General features: G+C 53.1%; 1 protein-coding gene and 1 pseudogene across 1 annotated transcript; one reads left to right on the plus strand and one right to left on the minus strand.

Annotated features, from left to right (window-relative positions):
• The first annotated feature begins 4,409 nt into the window (after positions 1–4,409).
• LOC114198200 (S-formylglutathione hydrolase pseudogene) lies at positions 4,410–8,764 on the plus strand (annotated as a pseudogene).
• A 3,680-nt stretch (positions 8,765–12,444) lies between these two features.
• PLD6 (phospholipase D family member 6) lies at positions 12,445–15,616 on the minus strand. The gene is made up of 2 exons (XM_028089589.2): positions 15,175–15,616; positions 12,445–12,767 (listed from the first exon to the last, which is right to left on the minus strand). Exons 1-2 carry the CDS (start codon positions 15,614–15,616, stop codon positions 12,520–12,522), a joined length of 690 nt encoding a protein of 229 aa, XP_027945390.1. The 3' UTR covers positions 12,445–12,519.
• Positions 15,617–16,101: the final 485 nt, after the last annotated feature.

Here is a 16,101-nt window from a genome sequence, read left to right on the forward strand (position 1 = left end):
CGAAGGCAGAGACAGGGCATCACCTCCTCCTCGCCGCAGAGACAGCTCACTGTCCCGGGGCGGCTGCCGTCGGGGGGTTACTGGGAAGGAGACTAGAAATGGGGGCACTCTGGCTCCTCTCCAGCAAAAGCCTGATCCTGCTGCAGCCCCCAGAAAAAGCCCCGAGTGTCGCAGGGTCATGACTGCTGAGGAGCCCGTTCTCTGGCTGGAGGGAGCAGGCAGAACAGAGCAAAGAGGGGCTTCACTGAGCTCCTGTGTGTCGCAGCCCAGCCCCCACTGCGCCTCCCCCCCCCCCCCAGGGACGAATTTAGCCACCAGCTTCCCGAGAGAAAAAAGGGTAGAATTGTGGAGGTGGACCGGGTGGGTTTCTGTGCTGGTAGAGAAAGGGTCCTTCGGGGGCTGCGGATGGGGTCGTATAGGCGATTGTCAACTCGGGGCGCCCCCCACCACCCCCATGCCAACCACGCGGCGGGAGCGTCCCCACTGCCCCAGGCGTGGGGGGGGACATGAGAACACAGATCGAGTCTTCACAGCTGTGTTTCCTTCCCTGGGCACTAGCTCATCTGTAACCCGCTAGCCCCTGCAAGTGAGCCCCGCCAGGCGCGTGGAAAGGGGGCAAGGACCCCGGCTGGACGGGTCTCGTGAGCGCAGCCGCGCGGGGAAGAGCCGCCCTCCGCCGCTCAGGCTCGGCGGGCGGTGCCGGCGCCTGCGTGGGTTGAAGGCTGGCGTTCCGGGGGCACTGGCTGGCTGCAGCCTCCCCGTCGGCGCTGTGGCAGACGGAGCACTTTGCCATTGGAAGTGGGAGCTTGCGCCTTCGGGCATCAAGATGGGTCTGACTTTGAGGGAGGAAGTGAGGGCCGACCTGGGGCGACAGGCGGAGGCCACGGTGGCAGGTGTGCGTTTGTCCGGAGCCACGATCAGAGGCCCCTCCGTAGGAATCCAGCAAGTGGAGAGGCCGAGGGAAGGCCCGGGCTCTGGCTCGTGAAGTACAATCTGTCACTTGTTCCCTGGCCCACAGCGAGCCATTGGGGGCCTCACCAGGGCCAGCCTGGGAAAGAGAGGGAATTGCGGTTTTTAAAAAACGTAACTGTGACCCTGAGTCTGTCTAAAGGGGATTCTGACAGATAAGGCCAGGACACAAGACCGATGGCATAAAAAAACATCTTTAGAGATCTGTTTAATATTCTGGAACACTAACTGCTGGCCTGAGGATGGAACATGACCCTCTTTGTCACTGCTGCCTGGCGCTCCCCTCGGCAGGTCTGGTTTCTAAGCTCATCCTGGGCATGAGGCCGCGCGTCGGGCCACCTCTGCTGGGCTGGAGCTGAGGGTGCTCCCTGGGACCACTTCTCTCTGGCCATAAGATGACAGCTGTGCCAGGGTCCCCACCGGCTCACTGGCTAACCCGCCAGGTCTGTTCCCCACTCCCAACAGGCCAGCAGGCAGTGAATCTCTCCTTTAAAAGGTCCCTCCCTCCCACACTTGCTAGTAACTCCCCGGCTCGGGCCGGCCCCTGGCCCCTTCGGCTGAGTCGGCCTGCAGGCTCTCCCCCGCCTCGGTGCCTGCCTGCTGGCTTCACGCCTAGCCACGTACCGATTCTGGATTCTGCCGCTCAGGCCCGAAGGTCGGAGGCAGTTCTTCTCCGGGTCTCAAAGCTGTTTTCAGTTAGAGCGGAAGGAATGTAACCCATCAGCCTCTTGAATGCGAGAGTGTTCCTGAAAGGCACTTTCCTCCTCATTGTCCTAAAGAAGCTTGGAATTTTTAACACTCTCCATTCTAGACACAATTTCAGAAAGCCAGAAAACTAAAACAGAATTCGGCGACCCACTGTTATCACCAAGCAAGCCTGAAGCGGGGGGGGGGGGGGGGGAGTGTATTTTCAAAGGTTTACAAAGGACAGGGAAGTATGTAGTCCTCCACTTAAAAGGAATCAGATACTGAAAGGAAAACAGCTTGGCATGCTAACTGGAAGCTTCACTTCTCCAGAAACTTCAATCGTTTGTATTCCCTCCCACCCTGAACGTTCTGAAAGTGAGCTATGGCTGAGTTTTCTGTTCGGCTGGCATCTACTGTGTCAACAGGTCTCATCCGCCGCCCCGATGTGTCCCCACCGGGCGGAGTTGTGGCGAGCGCGTCTCCGTGCCCGGCACCACAGCCCCACCCTTCACACGGGCTTGGGAACCGGCTGGTGCTGAAGCTTCTGGAAGTTCCAGGATTGGCACACTGCTTTTTTCCTCTTCCGTCCTAGGCCCCTCCGCCTCCGCTCATTGTTGAGAGAGGAAGCCCTAGCTTCTAGCCCCGCTACAGCACCGGCCTCTCCACCGGCGAGTGCGAAGGAGCACCAGCGGGTTTCCCACACGCTTCACACGTGGGGCTTTCTCTCGGCTTTTCCCTGCCACCAGGCCCCTACAAGCTGTGAGCTCAGATGCTGCCCATCTAATCCTGGGAAAGGTCTTTTTACCCACCTGAGATCGGGTCAAAAGCTAAAGTCCTTGGCTGTTCTCAGCACCGAGCAGGACACTGTGGGCACGTCCCTTCTTCATGGCCACATCCGCCCGGTCCTCGGAGTGCTGTTAGGACACGCCCCCCCCGCCCCCTTGTACTTGGGCTCGGTGCTGTGTGGTTGCACACCTGGACGCACACTCTTAGCAAGCTCATGCTTCCCACAGTTGAAGATTTAAGTTAAGGATGAGCCTGAAGTGAGTCCAGTAAACCCGCTGGTCTGGGGCCCTTTGCTGGGAAGCCATGACATACAGGCAGGTTGGAAATGAACAGGATCGCTGTCTCCAAGGGCTGTCTGCTGGAAGAGACCCAGCCTCATTCTTGTGCCCTTTTGAGAACAAGTTTCAAGTATCCTTGTTTCTTTATAAAGGGAAGAGGGCTCCCTTCTCGAAGTGTTTCAACAAAAGATGCTCAGCAGAGTAGGAGGAACAGGTCAGCACCCCTATCCCGGCGTAGGGAGCCAGGACCACCTGCTCAGACGCAGCCTGGGCCCTTGTCCTCTACGCGTCCACACGGGCTTTGGGAAGAGAAGCCGCTGCGTGCTCTGTGTGGACGCCAGCCTTTCTGTATAGAAAAGCAGCCGTGTTTATTTTCTTTAAAAGAACCTGTACATTATCCAGAGTGAGCAGTGTAAATATTACTGGGAAGTTACCGTAGGGATTTTCTGTGTGTGTGACAAAGTTTGTGTGGGTTTAAAAAAAATCCTATGCAGACCTCCCTTTGTAAGCTGGGGCGGACACCTTTGGGTACAACCTTGAACTCCACCCAGCGTTATAAGGAAATGTTTTCCATGGCTGACGTCTCTCTTTAAAAGCTGTGGCCACTTCACGGGGAGTTAGAAAGAGTGTATGACCGTGAGTACAGTAGGCCGTGTCCGTGCCCTGTGCCTGTGGCAAGAACACTATGATGCTTGCCGCCAGCTCCCCCACCAACGCCCCCCCCCAGCCCTCCAGGGAGGGCAGCACAGGGAAGCGGGGCCGTCTTCCCCACACCCTGGCCGGGCTCATGGAAGACTTGGAGGGAGATGTCACTTCAAACACAGTTGTCGCAGGACCGGCCTGAACGGGTGACCTGTGAGCACTCACTGGGCCAGGTGTCTGCATCTCAGCTCCTGGGTTCTATCATGGGACAGCATCGACAGCGCCAACCTGGCCATGCGGTCACACCATCTCAGAACTGGATCGTCCGGTCCTCAGGCTGAGCCAGGAGGGCGTGCAGGTCTCAAGGGGAAGGGACGCGGTCCGTGGGTGCCAGTCGGGGGGGGGCGCGGGGGGCTTCCCAGGATGCAGTTGGAACGCCGTGAAGGAGCGGAGTTCTGGAAAGGTGGTGGTCGCCGGACATGGGGCACCTGTCACCTGTCCTGGGCCTCGGTTCTTTGCCCTTCAAAACTAGTAACACACATTTCAGTTTTGTTTTATAGGAAGCTAGGAATAGATCATATAAAGAACACTAAGGTCATTATTGTGTCACGTTTCTATCACAAAACCAATTAAAGTGGATTTTAGGATTTACCTTTAGTATTAACGACTTATCTACTGATGTATTTGTTAGGACTTAAAACCAGTTAAGTGATAAGGATTCATGTGATTTTCCTAAGTAATATTTATAAAATGTAAAGTTTCTAAGTGACTCCTCAGCAACTGTAATTCTTAGTAACTTTTCTCACTAGTAGACTCTTCTATCGGCGTGAACGTCTCCAGTCAGCTCTGGGGGACACCGTGCCGAGCCGCGGGGGGGAGCGGACGCACGGACAGAGTGCAGCATGTACATACCGTTTTCTGCTGACAAGTTGGGAAATAATCCACAGCAGAGACTCTGCCGCCGCGAATTCTTTCAGCCGTCCGGTGATACTCAAACCCCAGGCTTGTATGATTCTAACTGGGGTTTAATTTCTGTAATAACGCAAAATGATAATGTTCACCAAACCCAAAGTGCTGTGCGGAGGCAAGCAGAGGCTCAGGGAGTGCGAGTGGGTCCTGCAGGCCCACCTGCAGGTGCAGTGGGGCCTCCGGGGCAGGGGCGGGGGGCGGCGGGTGGCTCCCGTCAGCGGCGCCATCCTCCCCGACAGATGAGCCCGGCCGGCTGAGCCGCCCGCCCTCTGTGACAATTCAAGATTGTCATGGTGTCATTGCAGCTGTTTTTTTTTAATTAACAAAGTTTCTGAACGACTGTTCACTACAGTTTGAAGTGTTACTTTGTCAGAATATTTATTCCTTTGTGTGACATGCTAGATTCCCGTGGATGTAGCTGATCATTTCTATTTTGTAAATATTACCTAACTTTACATAAACTATATCATAATAAACTATTTTTGCATCACCCTTTGCATGCTGTGAATGAGATTTTGTGTAATGGAGAGACATGCAAAATATGCATTTAGGTCAACACTGTCAAAATTCAGAAACTGGTCAGTAGCCTAGAGACTTCTACTGGAGTTTTTGTTTTTACTTTTTATAATCTGCTTATTTTTAAATAGTGTTTTCAGAGTTTGGGATTCGTTGTCAGCATTTTAAAATCAGGAGATTTCACATAAAAATCTGTATTGCACATGTTCGCATACAACCCAGTAAGTATTTTGCATCATGAATCGAATGAAGGGACATTGGCTCTGTTACAGAAACCTCCAGGGGAGGCCAAGCACAGAACGAAGTACTGAGGAGACAAAGGAGCTATATAACTGGCAATCAAGGAACTAGAATTCTCTAGTCTCTGCGCCTTTAGTATTAGATTTATCTAAAGCGTTACTTTTTGTTTAGAAAATACATCGTACCTCGTGACCAAATACACACGCACGCACACCCCAACCACAACCCAACATTTCACAAAACGATGCACCCACTACAACGTGCTACGATGTCTACATTCTATTTAACTTTTTAAAATTCTGGTTGTGACCTACTGAGTAAATTTACAATAAGAAACTGGAGTTTTCCAATATTGCCACAACCTTTGGAATGAAATATGTGAAAATGTGTGGAAATCCCCAAGTTTTATTCAAATAAACACAAAAATTAAAATCAGACTCTACCTATTGGAAATCAACTTATGGACTTCACAAAACTTAGGAAACACAGAGTACAGGCAGACAAAGGGTACACAGTTCCAGCGTGCTGTTCTAATTGCATAAGGGTGTTGCAATGATTTTTTGTCTGTTAAGAAAATTCTAGACACCGGTCTGATGTAATGGTATCCTAACAGCTTGAACACACTTCTGTCTAAGCTACGTCGGTGCAGTTTTGAACATCAGTTGGCATTTGGAAAATCCAGCACCCTTTATGATGAAAACACTCAGCAAGAACAGAAGGGAGCTTTTTCAATATGATAAAGAACATCTATTAAAAAAAAGACAACTTCATACTTTACGATAAAAACCTGGAAGCTTCCCCCGCTAAGGTCGGCAACAAAACAAGGGTATCTGTTGTCAACATGTCTGTTCAGCACTGTTCTGGAGATTCTAGCCTCGCAAGAAAAAGGAGAAACATCCATACTGGAAAGGAAGAAGTAAAACTGTATTTGTAGATGACATGATCTTGTATATGGGAGATCCTGAGGAATCCACCCCCAAAAAACCTATTTAAAAATGATAGGAGTTCTGGGCGCCTCGGTGGCTCAGTTGTTAAGCGTCTGCCTTCGGCTCAGGTCATGGTCCCCGGGTCCTGGGATCGAGGCCCACATCGGGCTCCCTGCTCCGCAGGAAGCCTGCTTCTCCCTCCCCCACTCCCCCTGCTTGTGTTCCTGCTCTCACTGTCTCTGTCAAATAAATGAATAAAATCTTAAAAAAAAATTATAGGAGTTCTGCAGTTTTGCAGGATACAAGATTCATATACAAAAATGAATTGTGTAACACCCTCCAGTCCCATCCACGTTGTTGCAAATGGCAAGATTTCATTCCTTTTGATGGCTGCATAATATTCCATTTGTGTGTGTGTGTGTGTGTGTGTGTGTGTGTGTGTGTGTACACACATACCACATCTGGTATTATGCTGAGCAAAATAAGTCAATCAGAGAAAGACATGTATCCTATGACCTCACTGATAGGAGGAATTCTTAATCTCAGGAAACAAACTGAGGGTTGCTGGAGTGGTGGGGGGTGGGAGGGATGGGGTGGCTGGGTGATAGACATTGGGGAGGGTATGTGCTATGGTGAGCGCTGTGAATTGTGCGAGACTGTTGAATCACAGACCTGTACTTCTGAAACAAATAATGCAACATATGTTAAGAAAAAAAAAAAGGAGGGGAAGAATGAAGGGGAGTAAGTCGGAGGGGGAGACGAACCATTAGAGACGATGGACTCTGAAAAACAAACTGAGGGTTCTAGAGGGGAGGGGGGTGGGGGATGGGTTAGCCTGGTGATGGGTATTAGAGAGGACACGTTCTGCGTGGAGCACTGGGTGTTATGCACAAATGGAACACTACATCCAAAACTAATGATGTAACGTATGGTGATTAACATAAGAAAAAAATTGTATTTAGTAACAATCTGAAACACATTAAGAAAACAATTCCCTTGCAATAATATCAAAAAGAATGAAATACTTGGGAATCAATTTTTTAAAAGAAGTGTAAGACTTACCCATTCAAACTACGAAAGATTATTTAAAGAAGAGGAAGCCTACATTCATGGGTTGGAAAATACGATATTGTTAGAATGGGAATACTCCCCAACCTTGATCTACGGATTCAACGCAATTCCTATCAAAACTCCAGCTGCTTTTGCGAAAGTTGATAGGCTGATTCTAAGATTCATATAGAAATATAACACGAGGGCACCTGGGTGGCTCAGTCGGTTAAGCGTCTGCCTTCGTCTCAGGTCATGATCCCCGGGTCCTGGGATCGAGCCCCGCATCCGGCTCCCTGCTCGGCGGGGAGCCTGCCTCTCCCTCTCCCTGCCGCTCTGCCTACTTGTGTTCTCTCTCTAGCTCTCTGTCAAATACATAATAAAATCTTTAAGAAAAGAAAAAGAAATGTAACAGGACCCAGAGTAGCCAAAACAATGTTGGAAAGAAGAACAAAGTCAAAGGACTTACTTACTGGGTTTCAAAACTTGCCACAAACGCTAAGTAGTCAAGATAGTGTGGCCCTGGCAGAGGGACTGACCTATAGGTCAGTGAACCATAATTAAGAATCCAGAAATAAGTGAATACATTTCTGGAATGAATTGATTTTTGACAAGGGTGCCAAAACCATTCAGCGGGGAAAGAAGTCTTTCCACAAATGGTGCTGGGACAAGTAGCTATTCACATGCAAAAGAATGCCGTTGAACCCCCTTCCTCACACCATACACAAAAAATTAACTCAAAAGGGGTCACAGGCCTGGCCCGAAAGCAGGCAGGCCCGATGGGGGCCAGCAACGAGGACAGGAGAACATGGCACACACAGCCACACTGAGGCCTCACCTTTCCACTCCGCTGCGTTTCCCGCCACCTCCGACCCCCGAGGATCATCTACCCTGGGGTACAGATTAAAGAGCCAGTAGCAACTGGTCAGGCGAAGAACGGCATTGAAGCATTTCCAGCCAACAGGTGCTTTGGAGGATTTCGGGAAGGTTTGGAACATGACAGTGTTGAACTGCAAAACGAAATTTGCTGTCTACTTACCACCAAAGGCAGAAACCGGAAAATGCCCTAGTTTAACTCGAACAGAACGAAATTTTATATGAAAGTCGGGTTATCATCAAGCTGCTTCAGAACGTGGCCTTGTCGTCACCGTCCCAGATATCAGCCCTTGTGGCTGCAATAAAGGAGAAGGTGAGGGCTGGGACTCTGGCACCGGTGCTGGGTTCCGTGTGGATGCCACCGAGGAGCCTTGGAAAACGAGCGACAGAACGTACTCTTCTGTTACTAAGGAGCTTCCCCAACTCATAAAGGCTAGTTTTCCGGTGGCCCCCCAAAGGGTGTCTATTTTTGGCTACTCCAAAGGAGGCCATGGAGCTCTGATTTGTGCTCGGAGGAATCCTGGAAAACATAAATCTGTGTCAGCATTTGCTCTAGTTTGCAACACAGTGCTCTGTCCTTGGGGCAAAAGATCAAAGTAAATGGAAGGCTTATGATGCGAGCCATCTTGTGAAGTCCTATCCAGGTTCTCAGCGGGACATACTAATGGATCAAGGAAAAGACCGGTTCCTTTCAGATGGGCAGTTACTACCTGATAACTTCATACCTGTCTGTACAGAAAAGAAAGTCCCTGTTGTTTTTAATTACAAGAGGGTTATGCTCATAGCTACTACCTCATTGCACATCAGACATCCTGCAAAATTACGTGAATGCATGAAAAACTTCAGGTAAGAGAATTTCTTAAGGATTATAAAATTGTTATGAACAGATGTGCAGGGGAAAAGTATTTGAAAACACTGGATTGCACAGTGCTAAAAATGCACAGTTGAATCATAATTGGATCGCTTTCTGAATAAATCTATAAAGCCTGAAAAAAAAAAAATGGTTCACAGGCTGACACGTAAGAGCTGAGAGTATAAGACTCAGAAAAAAACACAGAAGCAAATCTTTGTGACCTTGGGTTGGGCGATGGTTTCTTAGCTATGACACCAAAATACAAGCAGCAAGAGTAAAAACAGGCCAATTAAACTGTATCAAAATTAGTAACACATAGCTGCACACAATACCCAAGAAAGTGAAAAGACTGCCCAGGGAATGGGAGAGTCTTTGCAAATCGTATTTCTCATACGGGATTTGAGTCCAAAATATAAAAAGAACTCTTATAATTCTTATAATTTGTCTTAAGTTGTAAGTCATAAGTTATAACTTCTAATTCGATGATAAAAAGGCAAACCGATTTAAAAAAAAAATGGGCAAAGGACCTGAATAGACACTTCTCTGAAGACAATATATAAAAGGCAAGTACATGAAGAGACGCTCGACATCCTCAGTCATCAGGAAAACACAAGTCAAAACCACAATGAGACACCACCTCCCACTCAATAGGCTGGCTATCACGGAAACAGTCAGTAGTTAATTTTTGGTTGGCAAGGATGTAGAGAAGAAGGAACCCTCACAGTCTGCTGGTCGGAATGTAAAATGGTGCAGTCACTTTGGAAAAGTCTGGCAGTTTCTCAATAGCGTTTTAGGACCCAAAAATCCCACTCCTAGGTGTATACTCAAGAGAAATGAAAACATGCGGCTGCACGGACACTTACATGTGAATGTCTACAGCGTCATCATGCGTAATGATGGCAACAACTGAAATGTCCACCAACCGATGAACGGGTTCAAAACCTGTGATCTACCCACACGACAGTATTATTCAGCTACAAAAAGTGAATAGCGACACATGCTACAACAGGGACAGCCCCCAGAAACATGCTTGGGGCGCCTGGGTGGCTCAGCCTGTTAAGCGTCTGCCTTGGGCTGGCGTCAGGATCCCGGGGTCCTGGCATCGAGCCCCACATCGGGCTCCCTGCTCAACGGGGAGCCTGCTTCTCCCTCTGCCTCTGCCTGGCACTCCCCCTGCCTGTGCTCTCACTGTCAAATAAAATCTTAAAAAAAAAAAAAAAAATGATGCTAAGTGAAAGAAGGCAGGCACAAAATGCCACATAGTGAAGGATTCCATGTACATGAAATGTGCACAGCAGGAAAACCCAGAGAGACGGAAGTAAACCAGTGGCTGCCAGGGGCTGGGAGTGGGAGAGCATGCAGGTACTGCTCCTGGGACATGGGTTTCTTTCTGGGGTGATGAAAATGCTCTCAAACCAGGGTGGTGCATACTTCACAAGGGTGAATCTTGGGATATACGAACCCCAATGAAGTCTTTTTAGGAAAGCAATCAGTTGTTTTTTTAAAAAAAACAAAAGAACCAATACATGCTTTAAATTACAATAGAGGTGCACTGCTTGAATAAGCGCTCTTGCTCTCGGCGGATTTGACACCTGCAGGCAGCCAGTGACAGCCACGGCCACTGCCACGACAAGGGTTTTTAATCACAAGGGTCGCAAGAGGAAGTTTTATCTTACTGCGATTCTTTTCCGACCGATTAACTATTATGTGAAACTCATGAGATTTAATCTCCTGCTGCTAAGATAACGAAGGTAACAATATAAACAAAGCCATTAAAATAAAACGGTTACGAGAGATCATTTCGGAATTCTGAAACCGTTCGTCCAGGTGACCGGGCTAGGTGACCTTCTCCGCGCCAGGCTGTGCTGGGCAGACACGGCTGGGAGAGCGCGTGGCCCGTGTGCCAACCGTCACAGGGTGGAGAGGAAAACACTGTGGAGACCCTGCCACCAGCAGCAGGGACACGTTGGAAGACACTTCTTGGTTTTGCGTGTGTTTGCTCAGGGGAAAGCGTGCACACAGTCCCCATCACCACACAGATGAGGTGGTCGCGTTCCCCCCCCCCCACCGGGGGGGAAATCGCAGGGGTGAGCACACCCGCAGTGTGATGGGCCAGCCCCGCCCTGCGAAAACCACCTTCGGGATCTTTGGAAAACACTTCACAAGGTCCCCCAGTAATATGTTCGGGTCTTGCTCCTGCTGGCGGCGCCCAATTTGACCAACGGCCTCTAAACAGCTGTATGTCGTCCGCTCCCCCCAAAATGTTACGTAATAAACAGCACCTGCTATTTGAATGAGCAAAAGGCAAAGAGACACGGTACGACCATTCCAGAACAGGAACATATTTATTTAAACCTGCCAGACGTCCAGGACCACCCGGCCTCATCATTCGGGACACATTCTACCACTTGTCATGCTGCCCTTCAGAGCACACACTGTTGGAACACACAGGTGAGAAAACACGTTTAGTGCAAAAGCATTTCTTATTTCCAATCTATATGTTATACTTTATAGCTTCAATTAAATCAGAAAAATTAACTTGAGGTTTACTTGCCTAACACAGTAAGTCGAAGGTAACTTTAAACGGGAAAAACATGCAGCACCGGAGGCCCTCTGCGGGCGGCTCCGTGGGCGTGAGGGACGTCAGGACAAGCCACATGGCATATGACACACACAAACATGACACGATGGCAGAACCGTCGTTCGGAGGTCATTTGAGCTATCGACATATAAAGATACGTGTTATGAAAAACCAGTCTGTAACACTTCACAACCGTACAGCAGATGGCTCATTACCGGTGAAAGCAAATCCCAGAGCTGACCGTAGGAAGAGATCCGTGAGGTGCCACAGCCCGAAACCGGCCGCCCTCCCGGTTTCCTCCCCAGATGATCGGGTAACTCATGACGGACTACGCTGAGCCAAAACTGCCAATGAGCCAAGTTCATGGGTAGTGCAGGGAAGGTCACTTCTAAGCGCCCAAAATCATCTTGAATGTGAGAATGTTGACAACGAAAGGCATAACGGAGGGAAACAGAGGCAGCTTCTGGCCGCTTACAGTCCTTGCGGACAGACCTTGTACTCGAAGCGGCGGAGGATGAACATCTTCACGCGTTATTTGTCATAAAGGGTCGTCATGCAAGGGGACCCGGGTCAGAGCATCACCTGCCCGCTTCAGGGGGGGGCCAGCGATGCTCACGAGGGGGCCTGGAAGGCAGCTCCCCGCTCCCGCCGTGCCCTGCACCCCTCTTCTCCTCCTGCCCTTTCAGACTCAAACCGCCGGTCAGCCCCCGAGGAGCTGGTCAGAGCAGACGGACACGAGGGGCCAGCGGTGCTCATGGCAGCGGCCGGGCCAGGGGGAGAAGCGGCAGGCGTTTGGGAGCCCCTGCTGGGGACAGGGTCGGGCGCTGATGGGAGTCGGCCAAAGCAAGAGGCTCTTCTAGAATCAGGCTGGGGGGCTCAGCTTGCATGCCCGGCGGGGCCTGCGGCGGGAAACAAGCTGGCCCGAAACAGCGGCTCGGTGCTGCAGGGAAGTTCGCTTTAGTGCCGCGCCGAGCGAGAACCGAGGGCGCGCGGCCGTTTTCTGAGGTTTCTGTCGCGGTGCACGCGGCCCAGGCCCGTCTGAGCCCCGCTCTTTGTAGCTTTGGGTCTGCTTACGACTCCGGGTACCAAAAGTCGTGATACTGGACACCACTCTCCCTCCCGCTCCGCAGATGGAGGAGCGAGCACCCTTCAGTGACTCTGCTTCTTCTGTGGGAAAAAGGTGTACTTCGTAGGATTGAACTCTTCCCAAATACGCTCGAATTCTTCCAGAAAAAGCCTCACGTACTCCTCATCCTCCATAATCAGAACGTTTTCTCTGTTGTTCTGAATGGCCTGTGTGGTCCAGTTGAGGGAGCCGGTGATCAGCACCTTCCTGTCCACGATGGCAAACTTGTGATGCATGTAGCCGAGGTCCTGGTCGTGCCGCACCTGGATGCCTGCGGAAAGGGCGAGTCGGCCTTGACCACCAGCGCCCGCCCCCCCGCGAGCAGCGACGCCTCAATCTGTTTTTGATTCGGGAGGAGACGGGAAGTCTGTCACCCTCGGGCAGGGGCTGGGGGCAGCGGCGGATGGGGGCCGGCCGCCACCGGCGCACGGGACGGAGTGCCGAGGGGACGGGAAGGGGGGACAGAGACAAGCAGATAGTGATCTCACCCAAGTCGCCTTCCCGCGGGGACAGCCCTGCCCGCGCCCGGCGCTGCCGTCCGGGGGAGGCCTGCCCACGCACACTGCTCCAGTACAACGCCAGCAGCAGCACAGTCCTGTTAGTGGTGCCGCGAGGAGCCGGCCATGAACCCGGCCGCAGTTTCCCTGCCTTCGAGCTCCCGCTCTGCCCACCCCGGCACTGGAACAGCCCTGGAACCCTGGAAACGCCATGCACGCCAGGACTGCACCCCACTGCGTACGGGGAGGTGGGGGGGGGATGAGCCTGCAGCAGGAAGACCGCAGAAGCCAGGCCCTGGGTGCTTAGGGTGAGGAAGTTCAGTGTCACTGGAAGTCAGCCGGGCGGGGGGGGGGGGGGGGGGGGGGAAGGTCGGGCCTGGTCCCTCCTGCTGTGCCTGGAGCCTACCTGCTGAAGCACAAAGAGCCCTAACTGCTACAAAAACGAATTCTGCCTTGCCCTGCCCTTTGGTTCACCAAAGAGCCTGTAACGGTTGCCTTTTCTTTTCCTGTCTCTCTCCTACTGCTTTCAAACTCCCCTAGGACAGGACCTGTCTGTCCGTCCCCCTCTGCATCAACCCTGGACTCATGCCTGCCTCAGTGATGAGCCATCTGCTCCGTGAACAAGACCCCTGGAAACGGGACCTAAAAGAACAGTTCAAAACCGGCTGCTTTGCAACACGGTCACCACGTTTCACAAACAAAAAAACAGGACGTCCAAGGTAGGACGGGATTTCCGATGACAAAACATTTTTTGAAAATAAATATGTCCCATATTTGGGACACACACCAGAAATTATTTGTGGCTTCTCTCAACTTCAAATTTACCTGCGGATTTGGCCCAGCAACCCTGCCTTGAAACCCTCCTATGCCAGGGGACCCAGACACCACTTCCTACTTCTCACCCCCTCCGCCCAGCCCACTAGCAAACCCTGTCAGCTGTACCTTCAAAACAGATCTGAATCTGACCATTTTTGGGGGCGCCTGGCTGGCTCAGTCGGTCAGGTGTCTGACTCCTGATTTTGGCTCAGGTCACGATCTCAGGGTTGGGGGATCGAGCCTGCAACAGGCTCCAGACTGGGTATGCAGCCTACTTAACATCCCCCCCACCCCCCCCACCCCCGGCTCCCTCACCTTCCGCCCCTCCCCCCCCCCAACCTGACCATTTCTGCCCGCCTCCAACATTACCACAGCCTCTGCCATCCGGCAGAACACACCGCTACACTGAAGTTGAGGAGGAAATAACAGAACTCACAGGTAAGCCCAGGATCTGAATTTAGACCCTCTTCAAAATCATTCCTACTTCCCGCTTCATCTGTCCCCACCCCAGGGGAGAAAAAGGCCAGCCAGAGCTCCAGGTCTTCCCCGTCTTGTGCAGCTCGAGGGACAAATTAACTGTTCACCAATTAAACGTTTTAGCTGCACTTTTTAGTGTGTTATTTGTGTTCACTTCAAAAGCCCCAGCATGAAATCCACTGGTGCCGTTAAGGTGAAATGCCTTTTTCCTCCTTCAGCCCCTCGGTGGGTTAGCCCAATCTTCGCCACCTTGGGGCACTTCCTCCGATGCACACAGTCACGGAGAGTCGGCTAGCGGGTGGGCTTGCAGACTCGTTTTTCGAATTCACCCTTCACTGAACCGAATTCACGGCTTCAGTGCCGTCTGGCTAGGCCACTGTCATTTCAGTCTGCAGCAGTCAAAAACTCAGCTGCCCCGCTACATCCCCGGTTCTACCTGCCCTGGGCTTTCCCCCTCCACCCAAGGCCAACACCGGTCATGACAATGTGGGGAATCAAAAGAGCTCGGTCGCTTCCCCGCTGTCACTGGGCAGGCCCCCAGCCTCTGAGAATCCCCCCAGATCTTCCTCCACTGGCTGGGGGACACACAGGCTGCTCACGCCCCGGGGCTCACACTCAGATACCCACAGCACAGAAGCGCACCCACGGGGGGAGGGCAGGTGCCCTCTACAGATGGCCCCGGAGTCTCTCCAGGGTAAAACTATCCTGACCTCACAAGGCCACCACGGGACATAAATGGGGTCACGCCTATCCTCACACCCCTGTATAGCGCCCGCCTTTGACATTCCCCCCTGGGTCAGATCACGCGCCAGGTCGGGTGTGAGCCCCAGGGCGCTCCGCGGACCTGAGCTCCAAGCCTGGGCTCCCGGCCTCTGCGGCCTGGCCTACCTGCCTTTCGGAGCAGGCCGATCTGCGAGCCGTTGAGAGCCATGTAGTCGCAGTCGGTGATGACCCGGACGCGCACCCCGCGCTGGTGCAGTAGCTGCACCGCACGGCCCAGCTGCGGGCTGGAGAAGGCAAAGAGGCAGAGCTCGAGGCTGGCGCGGGCGGCCAACAGGGCGCGCAGCAGGCGGCTGAGCGAGCTCTCGCCGTGGGGGAGGCTGCACAGGCAGCCCGCTGGGGGCCCCGACGGCCCCTCACCCGGGGCCTGCAGCAGGGCCTCGGTGCAGGTCACCTGCGACGGGAAGAAGAGCACCTCGCGCCGCGGCGGCCTCCGCCGCTGTTGCCGGCGCCCGGCCCGCAGCCAGTGCAGCACGGAGGGCAGCGCCTCCAGGGCCAGCGCGAGACCCAAGGTCGCCACGGCCGCCACCTGCCACCGTAACCGCTCCATGCCGCCTCAGCCCCGCCGACTACCCGCGGCCTTGCAGCCCACCGCGGCGCCGCTCCCGCGGCCACGTACACCTGCCGCCCCCCACCAACCGCTGCCCAACGCGCCTGCGCCCCGGCCGGCCACGTGCGTGCGACCCCCTCCAACCCCCCCCGCCACACACGCCGCTCACCACGCATGCGCGCCCCGAGCCCTCTACAGGCGCCCCCCCCGCCCACCACGCCTGCGCACCCGCCAGCCACGTGTGCCCGCCCTTCCCCCACCACCCTCCACATACACCGCCCGTCGCGCCTGCGCGTGCCTCGGGGGTGCTCACCGCCGCTCTGGGCGGACGCGCCCCACGACGAGCGCCGCACTGCGTCTGCGTGCCCGCTGGCCACGTGCACCCCGCCACCGCCGCGATGGCGCCCGCCAGCCGCGCGGCCCGCGACGGCCCAGGCCCTCCTCCCTTGGAGGGGTGGGAGAGCGGGGCTGACCATTTCACACCT

Source organism: Eumetopias jubatus, unplaced genomic scaffold, assembly GCF_037043125.1.
Source record: "Eumetopias jubatus isolate StellerSeaLion01/CBP00866 unplaced genomic scaffold, mEumJub1_p1.0 scaffold_10, whole genome shotgun sequence".
NCBI lineage: Eukaryota > Metazoa > Chordata > Mammalia > Carnivora > Otariidae > Eumetopias > Eumetopias jubatus.